The sequence below is a fragment of the Neovison vison genome, chromosome 1, assembly GCF_020171115.1.
Source record: "Neovison vison isolate M4711 chromosome 1, ASM_NN_V1, whole genome shotgun sequence".
NCBI lineage: Eukaryota > Metazoa > Chordata > Mammalia > Carnivora > Mustelidae > Neogale > Neogale vison.
The window spans coordinates 252,338,214-252,360,557 of NC_058091.1; the positions used below are offsets into that span (position 1 = coordinate 252,338,214).

General features: G+C 53.1%; 1 protein-coding gene across 2 annotated transcripts; it reads left to right on the plus strand.

The window, feature by feature from the left end:
* The first annotated feature begins 1,994 nt into the window (after positions 1-1,994).
* Positions 1,995-21,985, plus strand: CLTB (clathrin light chain B). 2 transcript variants are annotated; one of them, XM_044229123.1, is made up of 6 exons: positions 1,995-2,330; positions 8,056-8,102; positions 16,475-16,592; positions 16,841-16,952; positions 18,584-18,637; positions 21,533-21,985. In XM_044229123.1, the coding sequence occupies exons 1-6, from the start codon at positions 2,144-2,146 to the stop codon at positions 21,702-21,704; spliced, it is 690 nt and encodes a 229-aa protein (XP_044085058.1). In that variant the 5' UTR covers positions 1,995-2,143; the 3' UTR covers positions 21,705-21,985. The 2 variants fall into 2 exon arrangements, with proteins under 2 accessions (XP_044085058.1, XP_044085067.1); XM_044229132.1 differs by lacking the exon at positions 18,584-18,637 and having other exon boundaries at positions 1,997-2,330.
* Positions 21,986-22,344: the final 359 nt, after the last annotated feature.

Consider the following 22,344-nt stretch of genomic DNA (forward strand, 5'->3'; position numbering starts at 1 on the left):
TGACCTGAGTTGAAGGCAGAGGCTTAACCCACTAAGCCACCTAGCACCCCAATAAAATGTAAAAAAAAAAAAAAATTTTAAAAAACTTCTCCACTTCAGACTACATAAATTGAAACTCAGATTTTGTGAGCTTGTCCCATATGTTTTACTCAACTTTATTTATTGATATCTTTTGACCATCCCTAAATTTCACAATTAAATGGAGAATTAAAAAACGAGGATTGTCTTTAGAGGTCTACAAAGACCGAGGTGTCAAGGTGCTGGGTATCTCCATCCCATAGAAATGCTACATGGTCCAAAATATAGCTTTAATAATGACTTTTAATATATTAATGCAGAAAATTGGGGTAATGTACAAGAGCAAAAGCACAGCTGCAGAATAATTTGGACCAGTAACTTGCATAACTCAAGCATGGAGTTCAATGCTGCTGATGGCTAAATTAGTTGGCCCGGAAAAGGAAGGAGGAAGTGGGAAGAGCATCTACGGTGGATTTGCTCGTGGATTGCCTAAGTTACTGACTGAAGTCTCCAGGAATCAGATAAGAACAGCCTATGGAGGTCACAATGGGCACAGTGTTCACAGTCCTTCTGTCTCCACAAAACCTGGAGTTGATATTTAGGGCTGGTTTATTAAACTAGCAAACTTTCTAGGTCTTTCCAGCTCCTGGGCTTGCAGCTGGAGAGAGGTGTGTGATGATCATGGAGTAGTATGCTTGGATGGGGTAGTGCAGGGCCTTAAGTGTTTTTCTTTTTTACACTCCTCATAAACAACTATATTTTCATAAGATTGAGACCTACATCAAAGTATTACTGAGCCAAAGGGAAATTCCCTCCACCCCAACCCCATTAGGAAAACCACTACTCACAGTTTAGGGCACATCGTTTCCTTCTCTCTTCTAGTTCATAGTTGACCTTCAAGTCTCGAAATCACAAAGAGAAAAATGCCCAAGTCCAAATCTGATGGTGGTTCTCTGGGTTTCCCAGGGAGAGTTTTTTAATGTGTTTAAATGTTTAATGTCAGAGCACCTCACCCAGGATGCTGTGATGGGCCATTTGCCATCTGTTGGTCCCACAGACTGTAATCTCTCCTTGACCCAGGCTGGCTTTACTACTCCATTTTGTTGCCCTGGTGCTTGGTGTGGAGCTAGCGGGGAGGAAGCAGAGACTGTTCTGAGGGCTGCTAGGTGGAGGAGTGGCAGGCTCCTAGACAAACTAGGTGTGTCCTTCTCCAGCAGTTTCATACTTTAGGGATATTTAAGGGACGCAGCCTCTAAGATAGAGGCCCAGTCAGGTCATCCAAACTCTGGCAGTCTGAGCTGAAGCCACCCTAAATGCAGAAAAATGCATAAGAAATGTGTGTTAGCAACAAGGCCCAGAGGGGACAGCCCTGGATTTGCAGGAAGGAGGCAAGAGGTGGTAGGACACAGCATCACCTCTCTAAGCCTCCTTCTCCACCTCCTATAGAGGGGAGGCTCACAATAATAGGATTCATAACATTTGCCCAGCTTAGGCAAAGAAACTTGTAGAATGACTCAGGAGCGAGATCCAGGCAGCGCCTCACACCCCCCCCCCTCACCTCGGTGCTCCCCAGGCCGGGGTCGCCTGCCCGCAGTGAATAAATTTGGTCTTTCTCAGGCCAGTTCATACTGAAGGGACTTTTAAGGTGCCCAGCCTCTCAGTAGGGGCCCAGCCGGCTCATACAAACTGGCTGGCTGAGCTGTTCGTGTCCCGGCCACCTCGCCCGGGCCAGCTTCCCCCTAGACGCAGCGGGCGCTGTGTCTCATCCTGGTGTCCTGGCAAACAGCTGCCTCGGCCTCCGGGTCCCCCGGGCTGCGCCGCCGTCCTGCTGCCGCCCTCCTGTGGCCGCTGCGAGGCGACCTCCGGCCGCGCTGCGGGCCCCCTCCCTTGGCCGGTGACATCACCGCATTCCCGTCCCGGCTCCTCCCGCCTGCAGCTGCAGTGACAGGCGAGCCGGGCCCGTTGGCGGAGAGGAAGTGTGGGGCCGCCGCGCCGAGCCCGTCCCAGCCGAGGCCGGCTCCCCGGGCGGCTCGGGTGACAGTGTCGCGGCCGCCGGGCGCAGCGCGGGGCACGCGCCGGGCAGAGCCGAGCGCCAGGAGGACGCTTCGGTAGAGACGCGGGGAAAATGGCTGATGACTTTGGCTTCTTCTCGTCGTCGGAGAGCGGGGCCCCCGAGGCGGCCGAGGAGGACCCGGCGGCTGCCTTCCTGGCCCAGCAAGAGAGTGAGATCGCGGGCATAGAGAATGACGAGGGCTTCGGGGCACCTGCCGGCAGCCATGGGGGCCTCGCGCAGCCGGGACCCGCGAGTGGGGGTGAGTCAGTGCACGGGCCTGGGAACTGAAGGGCCTGGGGCTCGCACCCGGGTACCTGGCGGCGCAGACCCGGCCTCAGGGCCCCGCGGCGGAGTGAAAAGGGCCTGGTGGGGCCGGTCAGGTGCAGGCCTGGGGCTGCGTGTGTTTGAGAGGGACCTGGTGGAAATGGGGAGGAATCTTCTTGGAGAGCTTCATCTGAGGCCCTGCCTGGGGCTGTGAACCCCGTGGCTCTGCGCACAGGAATTTGTCATGACATTTCAACCCAGGGCCAGCTCCACCGCTGCGTGGCTCTGAAATCCAACACAGTCCGGCTCTCAGAGTCCCTCCCCAGCCGCCCCTTGGTCTGGTCGTCCCAGGCCCCCACCTAAGCCCTTTGGGTATGGGCAGAGCCACAGACCTCCCAGCCCCTCAGTTTTAGCTCTTTCCTACAGCTGGCAAAGCAGGGGACAGGACACTGGGTGCTCCAAGAACTCACAAACCTTCTTTGGGAGACCACCTGCATCCTGCTGGACTAGGCACTTTATTTACATTGAGTCACTTCATATGTGTTATTAAACCCATTTCAGAGAAGGCAAAACCGAGGCTCAAAGGGTACACTACTGAAGCAACTAGTAAGTGGGCAGTGAGGATTTAACCTGTTTCTGTCAGACCAGAAACTCAGTCTCCTCTTGACCACACTGTCTTCCATATGCCTGGCTCTGGGTTAAGACCAAGGTTGGGGTGGGGGTGGGCAAGGGCTTCAGTTAGATGTGGTCCTGCCCTCCTGGGGTTTCTAACTGTCCATTAATGATTGTCTAAAGGTGGTCCAGGGCTACTGTGGTTAGCTTTAGATCCGGGCTCAGGGCCTGCTCCCTGTGATAGCATGTTTATCAAGGATTTTCCTGTTCTGGTTCTGGCTTGAAAAGACAGTTTCTTAAAATATTTAGTTAAAGAGTAGATACCTTCATGGGTGCAACCAAAACAGCCTGTGCTTCTTGTTAATGTTGTTGTTTTGGTGGGTGTTTACGGGCCTGTTGGAATGAGTGATAGCTTACATTTTTTTTTAAAAAACGTTTATAAGTTAGGTTCCTTATAGTCATATTTGTATTTATTCAACCTTTATTGAGTGCCTACTGTGTGCCAGGACGCCTGGGGGTACAGAAATGAATATGACAGTTTCTGTGGCTTGAGGAGTTTGATATATCTTTATATCCCTCAATATAAGAAATGTAACAAGTGTGGGCGCCTGGGTGGCTCAGTCAGTTAGGCTTCTGCGTTTGGCTTAGGTCATGATCCCGGAGTCCTGCGATCAAGCCCCATGTTGGGTTCACTGCTCAGCAGGGAGCCTGCTTCTCCCTCTCCCTCTGCTTGCTGCTCCCCTGCTTCTGCTCTCTCTCTCTCTTTCTCTCTGTGTCAAATACATACATAAAATCTTTAAAAAAGAAAAGAAATGTAACAAACTTTTTGTAACATCTAAGAAATTGGAAGCCCAGAAAACCCGAGTGTCTTACTCAAAGTCACACAGCCATGAGTGACAGATCTGGGACTTGAGCCTAGCCTTCCCAATTCAGGGCCCCACACTCTTCCAAACGCTGTAGCAGTCACCCTAGGAGGTGATGGACAGGAGGGGTGGCTTTGCTACCCAAGCAAGCCAGAAGTGGAGGGCTTCTGTGGCAGCAGCTCCTGGACCCTCAGCAAGATCTGCACACATCCCCAGGGAATTCGGAGGAAACGCCTGCCTCTATTCATTATTCACTAGTCCACACCGCCTCTGTGAAACCACCAGCTTTCTTGGTCTAGCTTGGCCTCGAGGAGGCCCCACTGAGAACTGATACCAGAAGCCCTTGACAGAGGTGGGCAGATAGAGCTTAGGCTGAACGCAGCCAGAGGCATCTGGGAGTTTAAGCAGATTGTGGCCTCTCCCAGGTCAGTGGGGTTCCAGGGGGTGACAGTCTAGATGGGAGTTTCCCTCTGTGGCAGAATTGGCCCCACACCACAGAGGGCCGGGGGAGAAGCAGAGACACGGCCTTCTGAAGGTCTTCCAGACCTATACCTGCTGAAGCTGCCAAAGTTCTGGGTCAGGGAGGTATTACAAGATGGTGGCTCAGTAGGTGGCCAGACAGGATGGAACTGATCTGACCTACCTAGGCCTCTATGGTGCTGAGCAAGTAATCTTCCCTGACCAGTGGTGAATGCCAGAAGCTCAGATGGGGTGGAGAGACAGTGCCTAGGCCTGCTGGGAGCTGGGAGAAGCTGGCTTCCAGAGCAGCCGCCCATCAGCATGTCTGAGTCTGTTCTCCTAGATGATGCTCCCATGCCAAGTGCCCCCCTATGGGGCTCCCTGCTACCCCGGGGTGCGGGGAAGAGGTGTCTGGTCTAGATCTGAGCCTGAGCCACATTGAGTCTCTCCTCTGGGGCTGCATCTGGGGCCAGTCAAAGCAATGTACACTTTGTTTCCATTCATCAGCCTTGGGGAGGGCCTAGCAGGTTTATATTTTCACACCCAGATTTCTGAGCCCCAGCCTGGCTCTGCCTCTGACTTGCCCAGTCAGTTCCTGGCAAGCCTGTTTCCCCTGCTGGGCCTAAGTAAGCTCCCAGGAATGTTCTGGACCCTGTCTGCCCTTGTTGCCAAAAGGGGTCAGGAATCCGAGGGAAGCAACGCCCACAGGGTTCTCCGTGGCACTCGTATCTGCCGCGGTCCTGTTCTGCAGGCCTCTGACTGTGGACATGTGATTGTAAATGTGCAATAATCAGAAAGCATTGTGAGAACAGATACTCGATTCTATGTGTGGGTAGGTGTGGATTCTCAAAGCGGCTGAGATTTCATCTCCAGAGGAATGTCTACAGGACTGAGAAACCGAGGCAGAGAGACTTTCTGAAGACCAGGGGAGGCACCGAGACTGTGGACCAGGGGCCCAAGACTGGTCCAGTCAGAATGGGGTGGGGTAGGGCAGCTTGCACTTCAAGAAGGCCAGGCGTCCCACCTGGCACATCATCATGGTGAATGGACACTGATAATTTCAGGCCCTGAGGAGGTGCCCCAGGAGAAGAAGCCCCTTTGCAGATGTTGCCACTAAAATCCCATGGTGCTCCCTTTCGCCCCCTGACTCAGGGACCAGGCCACCGGTGCAGGAGTAACCCCAGCTGAGTGAGCAGGGATGACCGGAGACATAGTTGGTTAGAATCAATCACTGTTTGAAAATTTCTGTCAGCCGGGGATTATTTCCATTAGATTAAGGATCCCTCCCTTCAGTCCCCAGGCCGGAATCAGTGTAACTCCTGCTCACAGCCCTATCTGGCTGGAAAAGGGATGCTTGTCCATCTGTCAGAAGCTCATGTCACTTCCTGTGGCTCTTTGCTGGGAAGCATCACAGTTTCTGAGAGGCCTTAGGCAGACTTTCCAGGTCACAGTAGACTCCCAAAGAGCTGTTCATTGTCCATTTAGCCAGCATGCCCTGCTCACCCGTTCTGCTCAGGAGCCCTTAGGAATTGAATAGGATATAGAACCGGGCTTGATAGGGAGTGTATGACCCTTGGAATTCACAGATAATTGCCTAAGAGGGTGGGGAAATGCTGTGCCTTATTGTGGGATATCCCAGAGGTGAGGCCTTTCTTTAGGGCCTAGAGAAGCAGGGGAAGTAATGGAGGTCTTCCCAGAGGAGATGACTTGTGAACTGAATCATGAACAATAACTGACTCCAAAAGAGCATTGTGTTGAGAGAGAAGGAGAACAAAAGGCATGGGGAGCAGACTGGTGTGTGTGGGGAAGAAGGAAACCAGAATAGGTTATTGTTGTTGTTGCTAAAGAGTTTTTTGAATTTATGTATTTGACAGAGAGAGAGAGAGAGCTAGAGACCACAAGCAGGGGGAGCGGCAGGCAGAGGGAGAAGCTGACTCCCTGCTGAGCGAGGAGCCCGATGTGGGACTGGAGCTTAGGATGCTGGGATCATGACCTGAGCCGAAGGCAGACACTTAACGAACTGAGCCACCTAGGCACCCCCCAGATTAGTTTAGTTTAGTTTAGTTTAGTTTTTACAATTTATTTATTTACTAAAGAGAAAGAACATGCACGCTTAGCAGGGAGTGGCAGAGGGAGAGAGAGTCTCAAGCAGACTCTGCCCTGAGCACAGAGCGGGATGCTGGGCTTGATGCGCTCAATCTCATGACCCCAAGATCATGACCCCAGCTGAAACCAAGAGTTGGATGCCCAACCGACTGCACCCCCCCCAACCCATCCCCAGGATAGCTGGTGAGAGGGACTTGTGGGAAGCGAGGCAGGAAAATGGGCAGGGCCAAAGGGTAGAGGTTCTCACATGCTATAGTCTGAGGTTTGATGTACTCGTTCAACAAGTATTTATTGAGCCCAGCTATATGCCAGGCACTGATTCCGATGCTGGGCACTAGCACTGAGTGAAACCAAGTCCCTGACCTTCACGAGGGACCATTCATGTGGGGAGGATAGATAATAAGCCCCTACACAAATAAGCATACCAGCCAGTGGTAAGTACTATAAAGAAATACTGCAGGGGTGGGAGGGAGGGTCCCCGGGCGGGAGGGAGGGTCCCGGAGCGGCAGGTGTCCCAGAGGGTCCGGGGAGGCCTCTGCTGAGATAAGGTTTGAGCAAAGGCAGAAGGGAGTGAGGGAACAGCCCGCATGGTGTGGGTAGGAAGGCCTTCCAGGCTGAGGGAAAGAACCTGCTGGTCCCCAAGGCAGGAGCCGACCCTAAAGGCCACTGTGGTCCATGGGAAGGGTTTCTTTCTGGCTTGCTGTAGTGCCATAGGTAACTGTATGCTTTACAAAATATCAGTGCTGCTGGTTGGTTTGAAAGAGGGCTGGGAGAGGGTGAAGTTGGTGTCAGGGAGGCCTGTGAGTGGATAAAAGCCATCCGTTCTTTTTCTGATGTATTTATTCATGTTTATTTAACACATACATTTCCGAGCTCTTACTGAGTAGCGGGCGCTGGGTACGCGTCTGGGAAGGGCTGTGGTGAGGAGCAAGGACCCAGGTCTGGCCTTCTAGGTATCTGCCACTAGCAGGGTAGGCAGACTGGACAGGGGACAGAGAGCAGAGGGCAAATTGGAAGGTCACCGTTGCAGCAAAAGCCACAGGAATTTGTGACTAATCAGCTGTCAGGGAAAGGGACCGGGAGGAGTTATTGTTGAAGGCAAAAGAAAATCCTTTTGGGAGGAGCAGAGGGAGGAAAAATAGGCCAGGTGCTGCCTGGTGGGGGCTGCCGTTCCTGCTCTCCCAGGCGGAGCAATTGCTCGAGGCACGGCAGGGACAGGCAGCTGCGCGCTAGGTCCCTCTCTGTAGGGCACGCAGACACCGCCCTGAGCCGACAGCCCTCTGCTGGCTCACTGGGCCCAGGCCCCACACACAGTCAGGCCATTCCTAGCCATGGCCAAGCGTAAATCACTTTCAGGTAAGTGAGGGGCTGTTACTGGCTGGGTGGCTATTGGCAATCATCTAGCCTCTCAAGCCTCAATTCCAGTATCTGTAAAATGGGTAGATAACTTCATCACAGAGTAGTGGTGAAAATCAAATGTGACAATGGCTGTGAGAAGGCTTTGTCAATAGTCATGGCTTGAGCCCAGCTTATTTATGTATCCAGTATGTCTACATGGGGAGCGGGTGTTATGGCACGCCTGGACATAGACGGAGGTTGGCTCAGGGCACTAATGTAGGACGGTCTGTGTTTGCTTTAAGCTGCGCAATGAGTAATGCCATTTCTTTGTTCTCTTTCCAGCTGGTTCTGAGGACTTGGGGACCACAGTCAATGGAGACGTGTTTCAGGTAAGCAAGATTCTGTCGTAGCAGCGTGGGGACTGACAGCTGGGCCTCGGTAACTTATGGCCCCATTAGTATTAGGGCTCCAGTTATTCTGTTCTGCATTAGAATGGGAGCATAGGCAAGGGTTGTTTTTTTTTTTTTAAGATTTTATTTATTTATTTGACAGAGAGAGATCACAAGCAGGCAGAGAGGCAGGCAGAGAGAGAAAGAGGAGGAAGCAGGCTCCCCGCCGAGCAGAGAGCTCAATGCGGGACTTGATCCCAGGACCCTGAGATCACGACCTGAGCCGAAGGCAGCGGCTTAACCCACTGAGCCACCCAGGCACCCATAGGCAAGGGTTTTGACATGTTTTCTTTTCTTTTCTCTTCTTTCTCTCTCTCCTTCCTTCCTTCCTTCCTTCCTTCTCTCTCCCTTTTCCTTCCTTCCTTCCTCTCTTTCCTGTTATGTAGGGGAAAGGCACAAAGAATAAGTACCACTATAGACTGGGATTGATGGAGTGTGGCCTCAGGTTGCCCATGGTGATGTCTCTCAGGGAGAGATAAAGTGGCCCAGAGTGGCACAGTGCACACTGGGCCCTGCACGCTTGCATGCCACTGGTGGGAAGCAGGACTGAGTGGCCATGTCCGAGCATTTTAAGTGGGCAGGTCTTTGATCCAAAGATTCCACTTGGAATCTTCCCTAGGGAAAGAATTAGCCAAAGACTCCCAGATTTTTGTGGGATTATTTACAATAGCTGACAATGTGGTGAGCGTAGCATGACATACACAGGAGTTGAGTCATTATGTCCTACATACAATTAATGTAACATTGTATGTTAATGGTATTCAAATAAAAAGGTAAAACAACAACAACAACAACAACAAAAAAAACAGAGAAACTGCAATGACTTAAGTATCCAGCGTCAAGGGCCTGGGCAGGTAAATTGGAAAACCGCACTGCCATTCAAAAGAGCAATCAGAGCTTTCTGTATTGATATGAAAAGATGCCCACGATATAACAAGTGGAAAAGTCTCTTGCAGAATAACTTACACAGTTTTTTTTTTTAAAGATTTTATTTATTTATTTGACAGACGGAGATCACAAGTAGGCAGAGAGGCAGGCAGAGAGAAGGGGGGAGGCAGGCTCCAAGGCAGAGGCCCAACCCACTGAGCCATTCAGGCGCCCCCAGTTTTTTATTTTTATTTTTTTAAAGATTTATTTATTTATTTGTCAGAGAAAGAGAGAGAGAGAGAGAGAGAGCACAAGCAGGCAGAGTGGCAGGCAGAGGCAGAGAGAGAAGCAGGCTCCCCGCTGAGCAAGGAGCCCCATGTGGGACTCGTTCTGGGATCATGACCTGAGCCGAAGGCAGTGGCTTAACCAACTGAGCCACCCAGGCATCCCATTTTTATTTTTTTATTGGGCCAGTTTTTTATTTTAGAAATACATTTGCACAAAATCTCTGAAAGGATGTGCCCCAGCTGTTAACAATGATTAAGAGTGGTTAGCCCCCACATTGAGGTGGGGAGGGGTGAAATAAGAAAAGGAAAAGGCTTTCACTTTCACTGGATTGTCTTAAAATTCCTCATAATGAGGGGTGCCTGGGTGGCTCAGTGGGTTAAAGCCTCTGCCTTCGGCTCAGGTCATGATCACAGGGCCCTTGGGATTGAGCCCCGTATTGGGCTCGCTGCTCAGCAGGGAGCCTGTTTCCTTCTCTCTCTCTCTCTGCCTGCCTCTCTGCCTACTTGTGATCTCTGTCAAATAAGTAAATAAAATATTAAAAATAAATAAATAAAATTCCTCATAATGATCTTATACTACCCCCATCCCCCCACACACAACTCCTAGTAAGGCTGTTTCTAGTTAAAGTTACTTCTATCTGTACCCACCTCCCCCTTCCCCACATTCCTACACAAATGGATTTAAGAGTCTTTACACTGGGAGACCTTGGACCACAGATGGCATCCCCAGTATCCCGCAGACGGAACAGTCTCCCCCTCCCCCATGCTTGGGCAACATAAAGTCTTCACTAGATGAGGCTTACTTCCCACTGGGCTGGGTCGAAGACCCTTGACGCCTGGGGCTGCAGCTTCAGGATCTCCCGAGCCCCACCCCATTGAGGAGCTGGCCTCCCAAGTCCTCAGTGGGGAATAAACAATACTTTCTTATGTAAGAGGGCTAGGCTAGTACCTTACACAGGGAACCTAGCCAAGTCCCGTTTCTGGAAAATTACTCAACTATCATTAAGCTAGAAAAGTCAGTGTCCAAGACTTCGGGGGCTTTGTGTCTCCTTAGGCCTGAGAACACCCAGTAAGCTGTGTTTACTCCTCTACAATCCGGTAGATCATGGAGACCCGGGCAGCCCCTATCCTGGGCACACTCAGAAGGACTTCACTTGACCCAGAAGGTCTATATCCTAAAGTGGACCTGGACCTGGAGATACACTTAGAACCGCAAAAATATCTAGAACACTGTGATCAACCTAGTTCCCCCTTTCTGTAGCTAAGGATCTTGAGGCTTCTTTGACCCTGACCATCCCCTGCCAGCCTCACTTTGTATTTGGTAGATACAGGGAACCCCATGCCTCCTTTCAGTGTCAGTGGGAACTCTTATTCTCACTGCTACTCATAACCCATGTGTGCTTATTTGCAAATCATTCCACTCCATGCCATCCTAGAATCCTTACAGGCAGGGGAGGGGTCAAGAATGAGGTGAGTCACTTAGTGACCAAGCTCAAGTTCACCTGCCCCTGATCTGGTGCCCTCTGTCCCACCCCTTGTGCTGGAACTGGCCTGCCACAGCGGCCGGATCTTTCGTAGAAAGCCCCCGCAGACTTTTGTAGGATTGACCATAGACTTGGGTCTGGTTTGTGCTGCTGGAGGTGGGTAGGGGGAAGCCTTGAGTAGACATGCCCAGCACTTTCAAGGGTCCTGGGCAGAGCTCTCTTGCTACATTTCTTATTCTATCCTGGCAACCTCTGGGCCACAAGGGGGTTCAGCTATAAACCTGGTCCTCGAGTTGTAAGGGTAAGTCTGCCTACACCTATTCCAGTCCCATCTGGCATTGCCAGGGACAGGGATAGAAAGCCCCTGCAGGCCTCCCTCTCCCTGCACAAACTCTCTCTCCCCCCATGCATTGCCATCATCCTCCTCTGAGCTACTTAGGGGAGTCAACAGAGCAGCTTAGCTTTAGCTGGAAAATCCCAAAGATGCCTCATCCTTCTGGCTGTCTCTGGAGCCTCCAGCCTGCCCCACGGAGGCTCTCAGGGTCATGTCCAGCAGAGGGGTCCCCAAGGAGGGGGTGCCAGGGAATTGGATCAAGATAAGCCTGGCCTGGGGCGCCTGGGTGGCTCAGTGGGTTAAGCCGCTGCCTTCGGCTCAGGTCATGATCCCAGGCTCCTGGGATCGAGCCCCGCATCGGGCTCTCTGCTCCGCAGCGAGCCTGCTTCCTCCTCTCTCTCTGCCTGCCTCTCTGCCTGCTTGTGATCTCTGTCTGTCAAATAAATAAAATCTTTAAAAAAAAAAAAAAAAAAAAAGATAAGCCTGGCCTGACTGTAGCCTTTTGGTCCCTGCCCCCTTCCCTGTCGAGCTTAGGGGCTGAGGGGAGAGGGGGCACAGTGCTCAGAGCATTCCTGCAGTCCCTGGGGAGCCCGCCTGGGCTGCCAGCCTGTAGCTGACCCGCTTTCCTCTCTGGGGCACTGAGTGATTCAAGAGGAGCCCTGCTGTGGCCCTCGACCTCAGTGCTCACTGGCAGGGGTTTGGAGCAGGAAAAGGAGTCCAGTGGGGCCAAAGAAGAGGAGCCAGCAAACAGCTTCAGGGCGCCGCCCACACGGCTGTGTGGCTGTTCTTCCTAGCCCGACTGCAACTCCAGCCAGGCGACCGGGCATGCGCGGGGTCTCCTGGGCAAACGGTGAGCCGCACAGGCCCGCGGACCCGCCGCGGTGCGTGTCCTCCGCAGCTTACAGCGGACCCCACTTCTCACTCCCACTTAATAGGCGATGAGACACAAGGAGCCCGGGGAAAGGACTTTCCGGAGGTCACATATCCACTGAGTGGCAGGAGGGGACCTGTGCCGTGGGCTTTGCAGACAGCCGCTGGCCCCTTCATTTCGTCAGCTCCCAAGACGTGAGTGCCGCCCACTGTGTTCAGGGCGGTGGATGTAGGCAAATCCCCCATTGTCCTCCAAGAGCTGGCTTCTGACAGAGGGCAGAGCCCTGGAAGGAACTGATGGTAGTGCAGGATGGTAACGGCTCCGATACTTGGGTGGTATCAGGCGCTAGGCGTCTGAGTTCTTAACAATGTGTCAGGCATCACCCAGGAGCTCTCCGCGGATGAGCTCTTTTCATCCTCCCAGCATCCCCGTGATGGAGGTTCAGTCTTTACCCCCATTTCACAGACCAAGAGGAGGATGCCCAGGGAGCTTTCATAGCTCGCTCGTTCTGCAGCGGGGAAGAGCTGGGACTTGAACCGGGATCCTGCTCCAGGTGCCGCACTCAATCACTCAGTGAGTGCCACCAGGAGGGGCTCCTGGAAGTGGGTTTCCAGGCTGCCCAGGGGCACATGGGTGGTCTTGGCTGGTAGGAAAGAACGTGCAAAGGTACAGAGGGTCACAGGCACTCTCTGTGGGCCTGGCCTGGGGCCAGTGGAGTGCTGGGGGATCCCAGAGAGGCCAAAGCACTACAGCTCATGTGATGCGAGGGGAGTGCCCCTCACCCCTACCGGCAGCACTGGGCACAGCTACCATGCGGAGCCTGTTAGTGGGCCCTGCTGCTGATGCACAGATAGGGGAGGCCCATCTAGCTTGGGCCTCGGGCGTGGCTGGGCCTCGGGCGTGGCTGCCTCTGGGCACCGTGTGCTTGAAACTACACTGAGCAGTGCTCGGGGATACGTGGTGCCCTTGGATGTGCTGCTCCAGGGCCCAGGAGAAGCACCCTTGGGGGTCCAAGTGGCTCCTTGAGGCTGCCCCTGCACCCAGGCTGGGGTACTGTGGTGGGCTGTGGCAGAAGAGTTTGGAGTGAACTAGAAGGCTTCAGTTTCTGGCTCTTCCCAACCAGAAGGACTACTCTTAGATTGCTCTCTGAGTTGATTTCTCACTTGTCAAAAGGGGATTAGAGGCCCTGCCATGCTGTCCCCCACTGGCTGCTGGGAAAAGTGCTCTGATGCCCAGGGAAGCGTCTTCTAAGTTCCTGGACATGCTTCTCAGTGAGCTGAGGGGTGGTAGTGTGTGGGTGTGAGACATGGGAGATGTGGCAGGGGACACTTGGAGGAGCAGGCACCCTCTCTGATCTTGGGGAAATAGACTCATCAGAGAGACAGAGAGTGTGTCACAAATCACATGACACAGAAGTGACTTTGGTCCCTGCTGCTATGTGGCCAATATGTTTCACATCCGGGAATTCAGTTGGAGTCTCAGCTCTGCCAGTTCCCAGCCCAGTGACCTTGGGACTCTGGAGCTAGACTTTCTCTACCTATAAAACACTGATGATAAAACCCATCATGCAGGGCTGTAAAGATCAAAGAGAACTGTTTAACTGTGATTTCTCTGCAAGCTTTAAAGCACTATAACCTGGGCATCTTAATTTTAGGGTAGGCTTTATAGGGATGGTGGGCCTGAAGGACACCAGTGTGACCAAACACTCCCACCCTTCTGCAGAAGAGACCCTTCTCCAGCCCACATCCCCCACCCCTTTCCCTCCCACACCTGGAAACATCACTGTACTCAAGAGTTTCCCAAAGGCACTGCCCCCCCCCACCACGGGCCTTAACGATTTCAGTCTAATCTGAAATGGTCTTTCCTTGTCTCTTCCCGCCCTACTCTGCCCCAGACTAAAATGACCTTGTGCCTGCTCTTTACCTGGCTTGTTTTATAGCATGTACTCTAGCCATGGCCCTTGCTTGTGAGACACTCCTCCTGCCAGACTCCTGGGGGACAGGTGGTCTTGTTTATTCATGGCCCAAGCCTGAGCAGATGCTAATTCATTCACGAAATGTTCTAGAGATCCTCCTACAGCCAGGCCTTCCCTATTCTAGATACTATACAGAGACAGGTGGTCTCAGTCCTTATGGGGCTCACTTACTTGTGGCTGGGGTGGGAGGTCGGTGGAGACAGAGAGTAAACATGTAAACAAGTCATTTCAGATAGCCAGAAGTGCCATGAAGAACATGAAACACAGCCCCTTAATAAACACATATACACAGAGGTAATTGCAGTTGTCTGCAGATGGGACATCCTATAGGATTACACACACACACACACACACACACACACACACCCGCGCCTGGCCTCAGGACAGGGTTGTTCCCGGAAGGGGGCAGGGTGGGGCACACTCATTGTCAGTGACCAACTTGTGTTCTCCAGATTAGAGCCCTGGAAGGGCCCCGTGGGTGTGGTGAGAGACTGTCTGAATTGAAGTGTAGTGCTGTGCCAGAAAGAATAGGGTGGCGCTCCAACTGTCCCACCCAAGGGTGGGCCTAACCCCAGGGAGTGCCAGGCTACCCGCCCTGCCCTGGGCCTACCCTTCCCTCTGCCCAGAGACAGCTGGAGACAGCAGTCCTCCCATTCCTGCTGTGTGCTCCTTCACTGGGCTGCCCACACCCCATTGGACAGGCATTGACCCAGCACATCTGGCTCCAGGGGTATGCATCTATGAAGCCACTGCTTACTGAGCACTGGTGTGTGCCAAGGACAATGGGGAGCATCCCTGGGTGGAGGGCGGCACCAGACACTGTCTTGTGGGGAGAGGATATTAAATACCAATGTTCCTGACTTTTTTTTTTAAGATTTTTTTTTTTATTCATTTGTGAGAGAGCACAAGTTGGGGGGAGGGGGCAAAGTGAGAGGGAGAGGGAGAAGCAGACTCCCCCTTCAGCAGGGAGCCTGATGCGGGGCTCTATCCTAGGACCCCAAGATGCTGACCTGAGCCAAAGGCAGATGCTTAACCCACCGAGCCAGCCCTCGGTCCCTGTTGCTGATAGTTTTGATGAGGGATTGAAGGAGGAGCACAAGGAGTGGTGAAAGGACGGGGCAGGGGTTCAGAGGCTATAAATGAGGTCCTGCTCTGCCCACCAGGAGCTCCTGGTCCAGCCGGGAGACTTGAGCAGAACATGAAGTCTGTAACAGAAGCACGGAGAAGAAGGGGTATGAGATCTGCCGAGGGGAGTGGATATCCTAGAGCTGGCAACTCGAGATGATAGAAGATTTCATCAGCTGCAAAAGGGAGGGGAGGGCAACACTTGCAGCTAAAGCAGGAGGAGCCAGAGGCTTGGGGCCGCAGGAGTGTGTGGGGTGTGTGCAGACTGGAATGTGTAGGGGTGGAGTGTCGGGAGCGTGGGGTGGCAGGAGATGGGGCTAGACTGGAAAGGGTCCGTGGCTTTGCAAGACCAGAGGGGAGTCACAGCCTTGATGGGTTGAGCTCTTAGTCCCCAGCTCTTGGGAGTGCCTAGCTCTGGCAGGGCTGCCGAGGGAAGTGGGCAGAGCCCCGGCCTGGGAATCAGAGGCCTGGACACCGGCCATGACATCATGCCATCATTCCTGGCCTCAGTTTCCTCCCCTAGAAGATGAGAATGAATAATAATAATAATTCTAGCTACCACTCACGGAGCCATCACTCCACACCGGGCCCACTTCTAAATGTCCTACAAAGACGGTCCTGTGGAACTCTCAGAACAGCTCTTAGAGGTGGTTTTATTATTATTTTCATTTGGGGATGAGAAGGCTGAGGCTCAGCAAGGTGGAGCAACTTGTCCCTGGTATACGGGCATCTAGTCAGCCGTGGAGGTGGGATGTGGACCCAGACCATCTGCCTGCAGTCTCAGCCATGGCCATCCTGCCTGTCCCAGGGCTGCTCACTCACATAGCAGATGTTCACTGAGTGTCTTCTGTGTGCCAGGCTGGGCAAAGGGGACATGGCGATGAGCAGGCTAGACAAGGACCCTGCTGTCATGAAGGTAGACAGTGGACAAGCAAACATAAAGTGAGGTCATTTCAGATTGTGTAAGTGTCAGAACAGTAACACAGGGGACTCACTGTGTGCCAAGAAGTGTACAAGGTTCTTTAGATATTTAAATTCCTTGCCTTCTTCTATCAGCGTGAAGGGGTGGCTGCTCTTACCAAGCCTTCACGCTGATAGAAGAAGGCAAGGAATTTAAATATCTAAAGAACCGGACCATGAAGGTGAGGCACACAGAGGCCCCATCACTCGCCCAGGTCCCCCATGGGGGAGCGTTGTTGGCAAAGGGCACAGCAGGTATAAAGGCAGGGTACGGTCCCAGGAGGCAGCAGGTGGGAGGCTGTTGGAGCCGGCTGAGGCAGCCACACGTAGGGGGTATCCAGTGCTCAGGCAGCAGTGGCAAGAGGACCGGTGCATAGGCTGTGCACACTGCTGTGTGTTTGTGCCCTAGGAAGCCAACGGTCCAGCAGATGGCTATGCGGCGATTGCCCAGGCTGACAGACTGACTCAGGAACCCGAGAGCATCCGCAAGTGGAGAGAGGAGCAGAGGAAACGGCTGCAGGAGCTGGGTAAGAGCCGGTCTGAGGCTGGGAGCGGCTCCCAGCTGTATTGGCTGTTTGGCACATGTGGGACTGGGGCAGCCTTAGGGTACAGAGTCACCCCCTTGGCCCCCTGCTCGCACTGCCTTAATGTGGGTATTGGGTGAGCATGGGCCCTGAGGCTGCCTGGCAGGGGCCGAGGGGAGGACTAGCCAGGACAGCTGTGCCCTCACATTCCTACTGGAAAGCTGCCACTTACTCTCCTTTTGGGGTCACAGATGCTGCCTCCAAGGTGACAGAACAGGAGTGGCGGGAGAAAGCCAAGAAGGACCTGGAGGAGTGGAACCAGCGTCAGAGTGAACAAGTCGAGAAGAACAAGATCAATAACCGGTGAGGGGCGCTATGGGGACATGAGGGGACTATGAAGACATGAGGCCATGTGGACAGTGAGAGAAGTTATGGGATGGGGACTGTCTTGTGGATGGGTGATTTGGGGGCAAGAACATAGAGGCAAGAGAAGCTGAACCCCTCAGGGTTGCTTCCTCAGTTGCCTGTGGAGTTCAGAGCCTTCCAGAGGCAGGACACTGTTGAGCTATCATCTCAGCACGACACAGAGAAGCAAGTTCTGCGGTCAGCAGAAGGGTCCTGGGACCCTGGCATGGGAGCCAGACTGCCCGGGGCCCCACAGTTAGTGTCACAAAAAGCACAGGCCTGGCCGGGAGTGAAGAACTAACCTGGGGACAGGATTTTACTGCTTGTAGAAGTGGCAACACTTCAACCCAGAGAGGCTAAAGAATGAAAGGAAGTTTGTGGCCTGTATGACTGAAAAGGCCAGCGGTGGGACTGCAGGACTAGACTTGGGGGCTCAGACGAAGTCAAGTGGCACTCACTTTCACTGTCTCTCGACACCGCTTTCCTCTCTTATCTGGAATGGGACAGGGGCTGGGGGGACGGATGGTCACCAGCAGCTCCAGGCTTCTGCTATACTCTTTTGGCAGCCTCTGTGAAAACAGCATCTTGCTCCCAATGGCTCCACTGGAATCATCGACCTGATCCTCACTGGTTTGGTGTGGGTCCTGTGCCCGTCCCTGAGACTATACCGGGCAAGGGACTCTCTGATGGATCCCGTCTGGACAATGGTCCCATTTCCTGGGTTGTGCGTGAGGTCAGTCTCACCCAAACCACAGGGACTGAAGTGGGGCCAGCCTGATCCTGCCAAAGGCAATGAGGTTGCCCTTCCTGGGAGGAAGGGGCTGGATGCTGGGCAGGCAAAGACAGTGGATGCCCACCAGAGAGCAATTTCAGGGAAATGGTCTCAGACCACTTCTGAGACCCTGGCCAGCAGCTCTGCCCTTGGAACTGTGTCCTCCGAGGTAGTGGCTGGCTTAGGAAGGCAAGGCTGGCCCTGGGAAGCTGCTGTGGGCCAGGCTCTGGGTTGGGCACTGGGGAGACTGATCGGGGAAGGATGTAGTCTGTATCCTTGAAGAGCTCAGAGGAGAGAAGCACACATGTGCACATGAATTCACCAGTAGGACTTTCTACAGGAAGGCTGTGGAAGCAGGGGGTATAGGTGGGGGAGGGACCTCTGTGTCTAGGACCTGAGCTTTGCAGGATGACTGCAGGTTCATTAGGGCAGGCTTGGACAAGGGTGTTCTAGACCAGGAAACAGCATAATGTGAAAGGCTATTGTCTTGGGCACCGGGAAGTGGTAGGAGAGAAGGCAGGAATGAGGAGTCCCGTGGGGAGGGCCTCCAATAATGGCGTTGGACAGACAGGGGTTGGAGCCTTGGAAGGCTTGTGAACAGGAGAAGTAACATGGTCAGGGCAGTTTTAGAAAAGGTGCTCAAGCTGGCCCAGGATCCCTGCTCTCCTTTCTGGGTCGTGGATGACTGCTGAGACTCACAGGACTATGCTTCCTAACACTCTCCAACTGGAAATACTAATGCTGTCTCCCTTTCTCTTTAACCCTCTGCCTGTCTGTCTGCCATCTGTCTTCCCCCACCTAACCCTTTCCCCTCAAGGATCGCTGACAAAGCATTCTACCAGCAGCCAGATGCTGATATCATCGGCTATGTGTACGTGTCTTCTTTGCTCCTCTGTCAGGGGGAGTGGGAGAGGGCAGGGGCCCCTGTGTATGCTTTGAGTGTCCTGCTTGTGGGGTATAAATGAGTGTGGCCAGGCGGGGAGCAGGGTGGGGATGGGGCAAAGATCAGAGCAGGAGGTAGTACAGGCACCCACCTTCACCTCTGTCTCTGCAGCAAGGGTTAATTGAGGATCTATTACTCCTGAAGTCAGATTTGCTGCATCAAAGCACAGCAAAGAAAAAGAATGCACTGGCTATCTCAGGTGGGAGGGGCAAATGGCAAACAGCCCAGCTCCGTCCTTCTGAGATGCCTCTTAGGGTTGGGAAGTGGGGTGAAGGAATCTTCTATTGAACAAAACGTCGAGTGCCAGAGGCATAAAGAAGAGATGCTCCCCCAAATATCCCCCCCATATTCTACTCCTGCCCCCAATGCACTTCTCCTTCTCAAAGCCTCAGGCCAAGTTTGGTGACCAGACCCTGCCTAGACCACTGTGGGCCCTTCTCTCATGTTCCTGTTTTGCGGGCTAGCCAGGACTATGTCTAATCTGGATCTGAGATGGAAGATGGGGTCCCTGCTGATGGGTGGTTGACAGCCTGAGGGTATGTTGGGATGGTGAAGGGGAAGGAAAAGCAGGGATGAATGAGTGATGCCCGCCACGGGTGCACGTGCCAAGTATTTGGTGTCCCTCACTCTGGGGTCACCCTTAGCAGGCCTCTGATGCTGTCTAGGCTGGCATTTCTCTCGCAGGGCACAGGGCCCATCAGAGAAACAGTCTTGTGTTCCTTCCTTCTGTCCACTCTCCCTTCTGTCCAGTACTTAGTGGGACTTGCCCAGTGCCAATCTCTGTTGGAACAGGAATAAGACATGGCCTGTCCCCATAAGTTGCTCATGGTCAGGACAGCGTTGTCCTAAGGGCCATGTGGAAGGGCACACCAAGGCCTGGGAGCCACCGTCTGCGGGGGGAGCCAGGGCAGGCTTCAGAGAGGCAGGCCCTTCAGCTGGACCTTACAGTGTGAGAAGGGATGAGCTTAGTGGTGATGGTGGGACGAGGGCAGGGGTAGCCTCTGTGAGTGGGGCGTGGGGCTGTGCGGATGGCTGGGAGCTGAGGACAGGTCAGCTTGGGGCTAGATGCAAAATGCCTGTTGGGCCAGGTCTGCCAGCCGGGGCTCAATCCTGAAGGCAGTGAAGATCTACGGGAGGCTTCCGACGGAGGAGTCAGGGTGACCAGAATATCGGTGCTGGGGAATATGCTATATGGGGGGGTTCAGTGCTCTTGCTGCACTTGGGGAAGTAGCACCCAGGGGGTCCTGTAGAGGGGAAGAGCCTGGACCAGTGCTTCCCAGACTTTTCTGTGTCCTAAAATCACAAGGGGACCTTATTCAAAGGAGATTGGGATTCAGTAGGGCTGAGGCGAGGCCTTGAGTCTGCATTTCCAATGAGCTCCATGGTGAGGCCAATACCACTGGTCCATGTACCACACACTATACAGGCAGTTTAGAGGACAGTCTCCTGCTGATCTAGCAGGGACGGCTCCTAAGACATCACCCTTCATCCCACCGGTCATCCAGCTCCACACAGTGCTTTACTCTTTCCAAGCCTGCACACACGTTGCCACTTTGTGAGATTCTCAAGCTGGTGAGACGGATCAGCAAGGCGGAGGCTCTGCTCTTCTCTCTACAGGTTAGGAAATGAGGACTCAGAGGGAAAGGAAGATCACTAGGCAGAGGTCAGGCCACCCCCCCACCCCACAACCAGCTCATCCTTGGCAGAGCCTGTGGAGATCACTGGTAGAGCTCCCTGCCTAGCATGTGGCAGAGCTGATCCTGCTTGATACACAGAAGGAGCCATAAGGAGAAAGGGGCTTTCCAGGGACTCTTGCTGGCCAGAGGATGCAGAACCAGCCCTCTTCATGGAAGATATTTTAATTGTTTTCCTCTTAATGAGTCCCGCATTTGGGTTTGCACTCTACGTTCTATTTCTCCATTGTACCTTAATCAGTGGCTTCTATAACTGTCCACCAGAACTACTGATGAAGAAACCCCCAGTTTTCAGCCTAACCTGATTCCAACCAAAAGCAGATACTTCCATGGAGCATTCCCCAGGCTGTGGCTCCAGAGAGATAAGTCATTCTGGGTTAGAAAGAGCGCTATGGTCAAATGAACTTGGAGTGTGGTGGATTCTGTCTGCATCTTACAGTCTGCCTGGGAGGTTCGGGGTGCACCCTGGCACAGTAGAGGCTTTGAAGTTTTGCTTTGAAAATCCTCTTTAACTGAAATTTCCATTGTGTATTTGACCACAACCCTTTTCCGGAGAACACTTACAGGGTCCACAGAACACCGAGGCAACGCTGGATCAGGTACTTCAGTTAGTAAGGTGGTTAGTTAATGTCCTACCTCTGCTAAGTTTCTGGAAATGTTTAAAATAGCTGAGGTACTGCATTAGTTCCTCCAAGGGTCTTTAGGTGTTGGGATTCCCAGGTTGGGAACTCTGGCTGGAGAGGTAATGAACAGAGTGCTAGGCTGGGCAGGGGTAGGGGAGCGTGAAGAGGCTACCGTAGCTAGGCTGGCAAGGGAAGATCATTCTGAGGTGAGGCGTGCACTCAGACCTGAATGAAAAGAAGTGACAAGCTATGAGCAGGTCTGGCAGAAAGCATTCCAGGGAGAAGTGACAGCAAGTACAAAGGCCCTGAGGCAGGACCAGAGGAGGCTTCCTCTGATGCCAAGGCTGTCCTGGGGGCCTGAGGTCACAGGGCACAGGGCTAAGAACTCTGGATAGACTACCTCAGAGTAGGCCGGGCAAAGCAGCCTTCCTCAGTGGGAGCAGAACGTAACTGATTCAGGAGAAAGGCAGACAGCAATGAAACTTCTGTCCTGTCTCTACCTGCAGGGCATCTGAGGAGGCTTTCGTGAAGGAATCCAAGGAGGAGACGCCGGGCACAGAGTGGGAGAAGGTGGCTCAGCTCTGTGACTTCAACCCCAAGAGCAGCAAGCAATGCAAAGATGTGTCCCGCCTGCGCTCGGTGCTCATGTCCCTGAAGCAGACACCACTGTCCCGCTAGGTGCCTGTCACAAGCATGGCCACAAAGCATGGGCTGGGCCTGGGTACAGGAGGAGCAGCTGCTTCGGCCAGGGTTGGGGGACAGCGCCTCCAGCAGCTGCTACACACAGCCTATCTGTTCCTCCCCATCTCCCGGGGCTGGGAAGGGGAGCCCTCCCCACTCTCACCCCATTCCCTCCTGGCCCTGTGGCCCAGCCCCTCACACCTCCTCTCAGTCCACAAAATTGTGACTGTCCCTCCTGATGTATTTTTTTTTTCTTGGCTTAAAGGGTGTGTTGTTAACTCTTTTTACACTTATTTATTATCATTCTCATTTCTCTGGAAGCCATAACTGGTGTCAGGGCTGTTTGTGCTTAGAATTTTCCCAGTTTCATGGCCTTGAGAGAAGGTGAAGCTAGCCCCCTGGAAACCGTCCCAGCTGGAAGTAGGTGTCCCAACTTGTGTATGTCTGCTGCCTCTCTCTCCAGGAAGAAAGACAATCTCTAGTGGAATGTTTTTGCAATCTTGATCCTTTCTGATCTTTGAATAAGCCTGTGAGGTAGGGACTCTGTTGTCGTCATCACATAGCCATGGATACCAAGGCTCCCAGAGAGTAAGAAGGTTTAAGTGGGAGCAAAGAGGCAAGACCAGAGGTTCCCTGT

Coding starts and splice junctions, on each gene's coding strand:
- CLTB (XM_044229123.1), top strand. CDS start 2,144: ATGGCTGATGACTTTGGCTTCTTCTCGTCGTCGGAGAGCGGGGCCCCC. Junction 2,331..8,055: donor GCCGGGACCCGCGAGTGGGG/GTGAGTCAGTGC, acceptor TTCTCTTTCCAG/CTGGTTCTGAGGACTTGGGG. Junction 16,953..18,583: donor AAGAACAAGATCAATAACCG/GTGAGGGGCGCT, acceptor TTTCCCCTCAAG/GATCGCTGACAAAGCATTCT.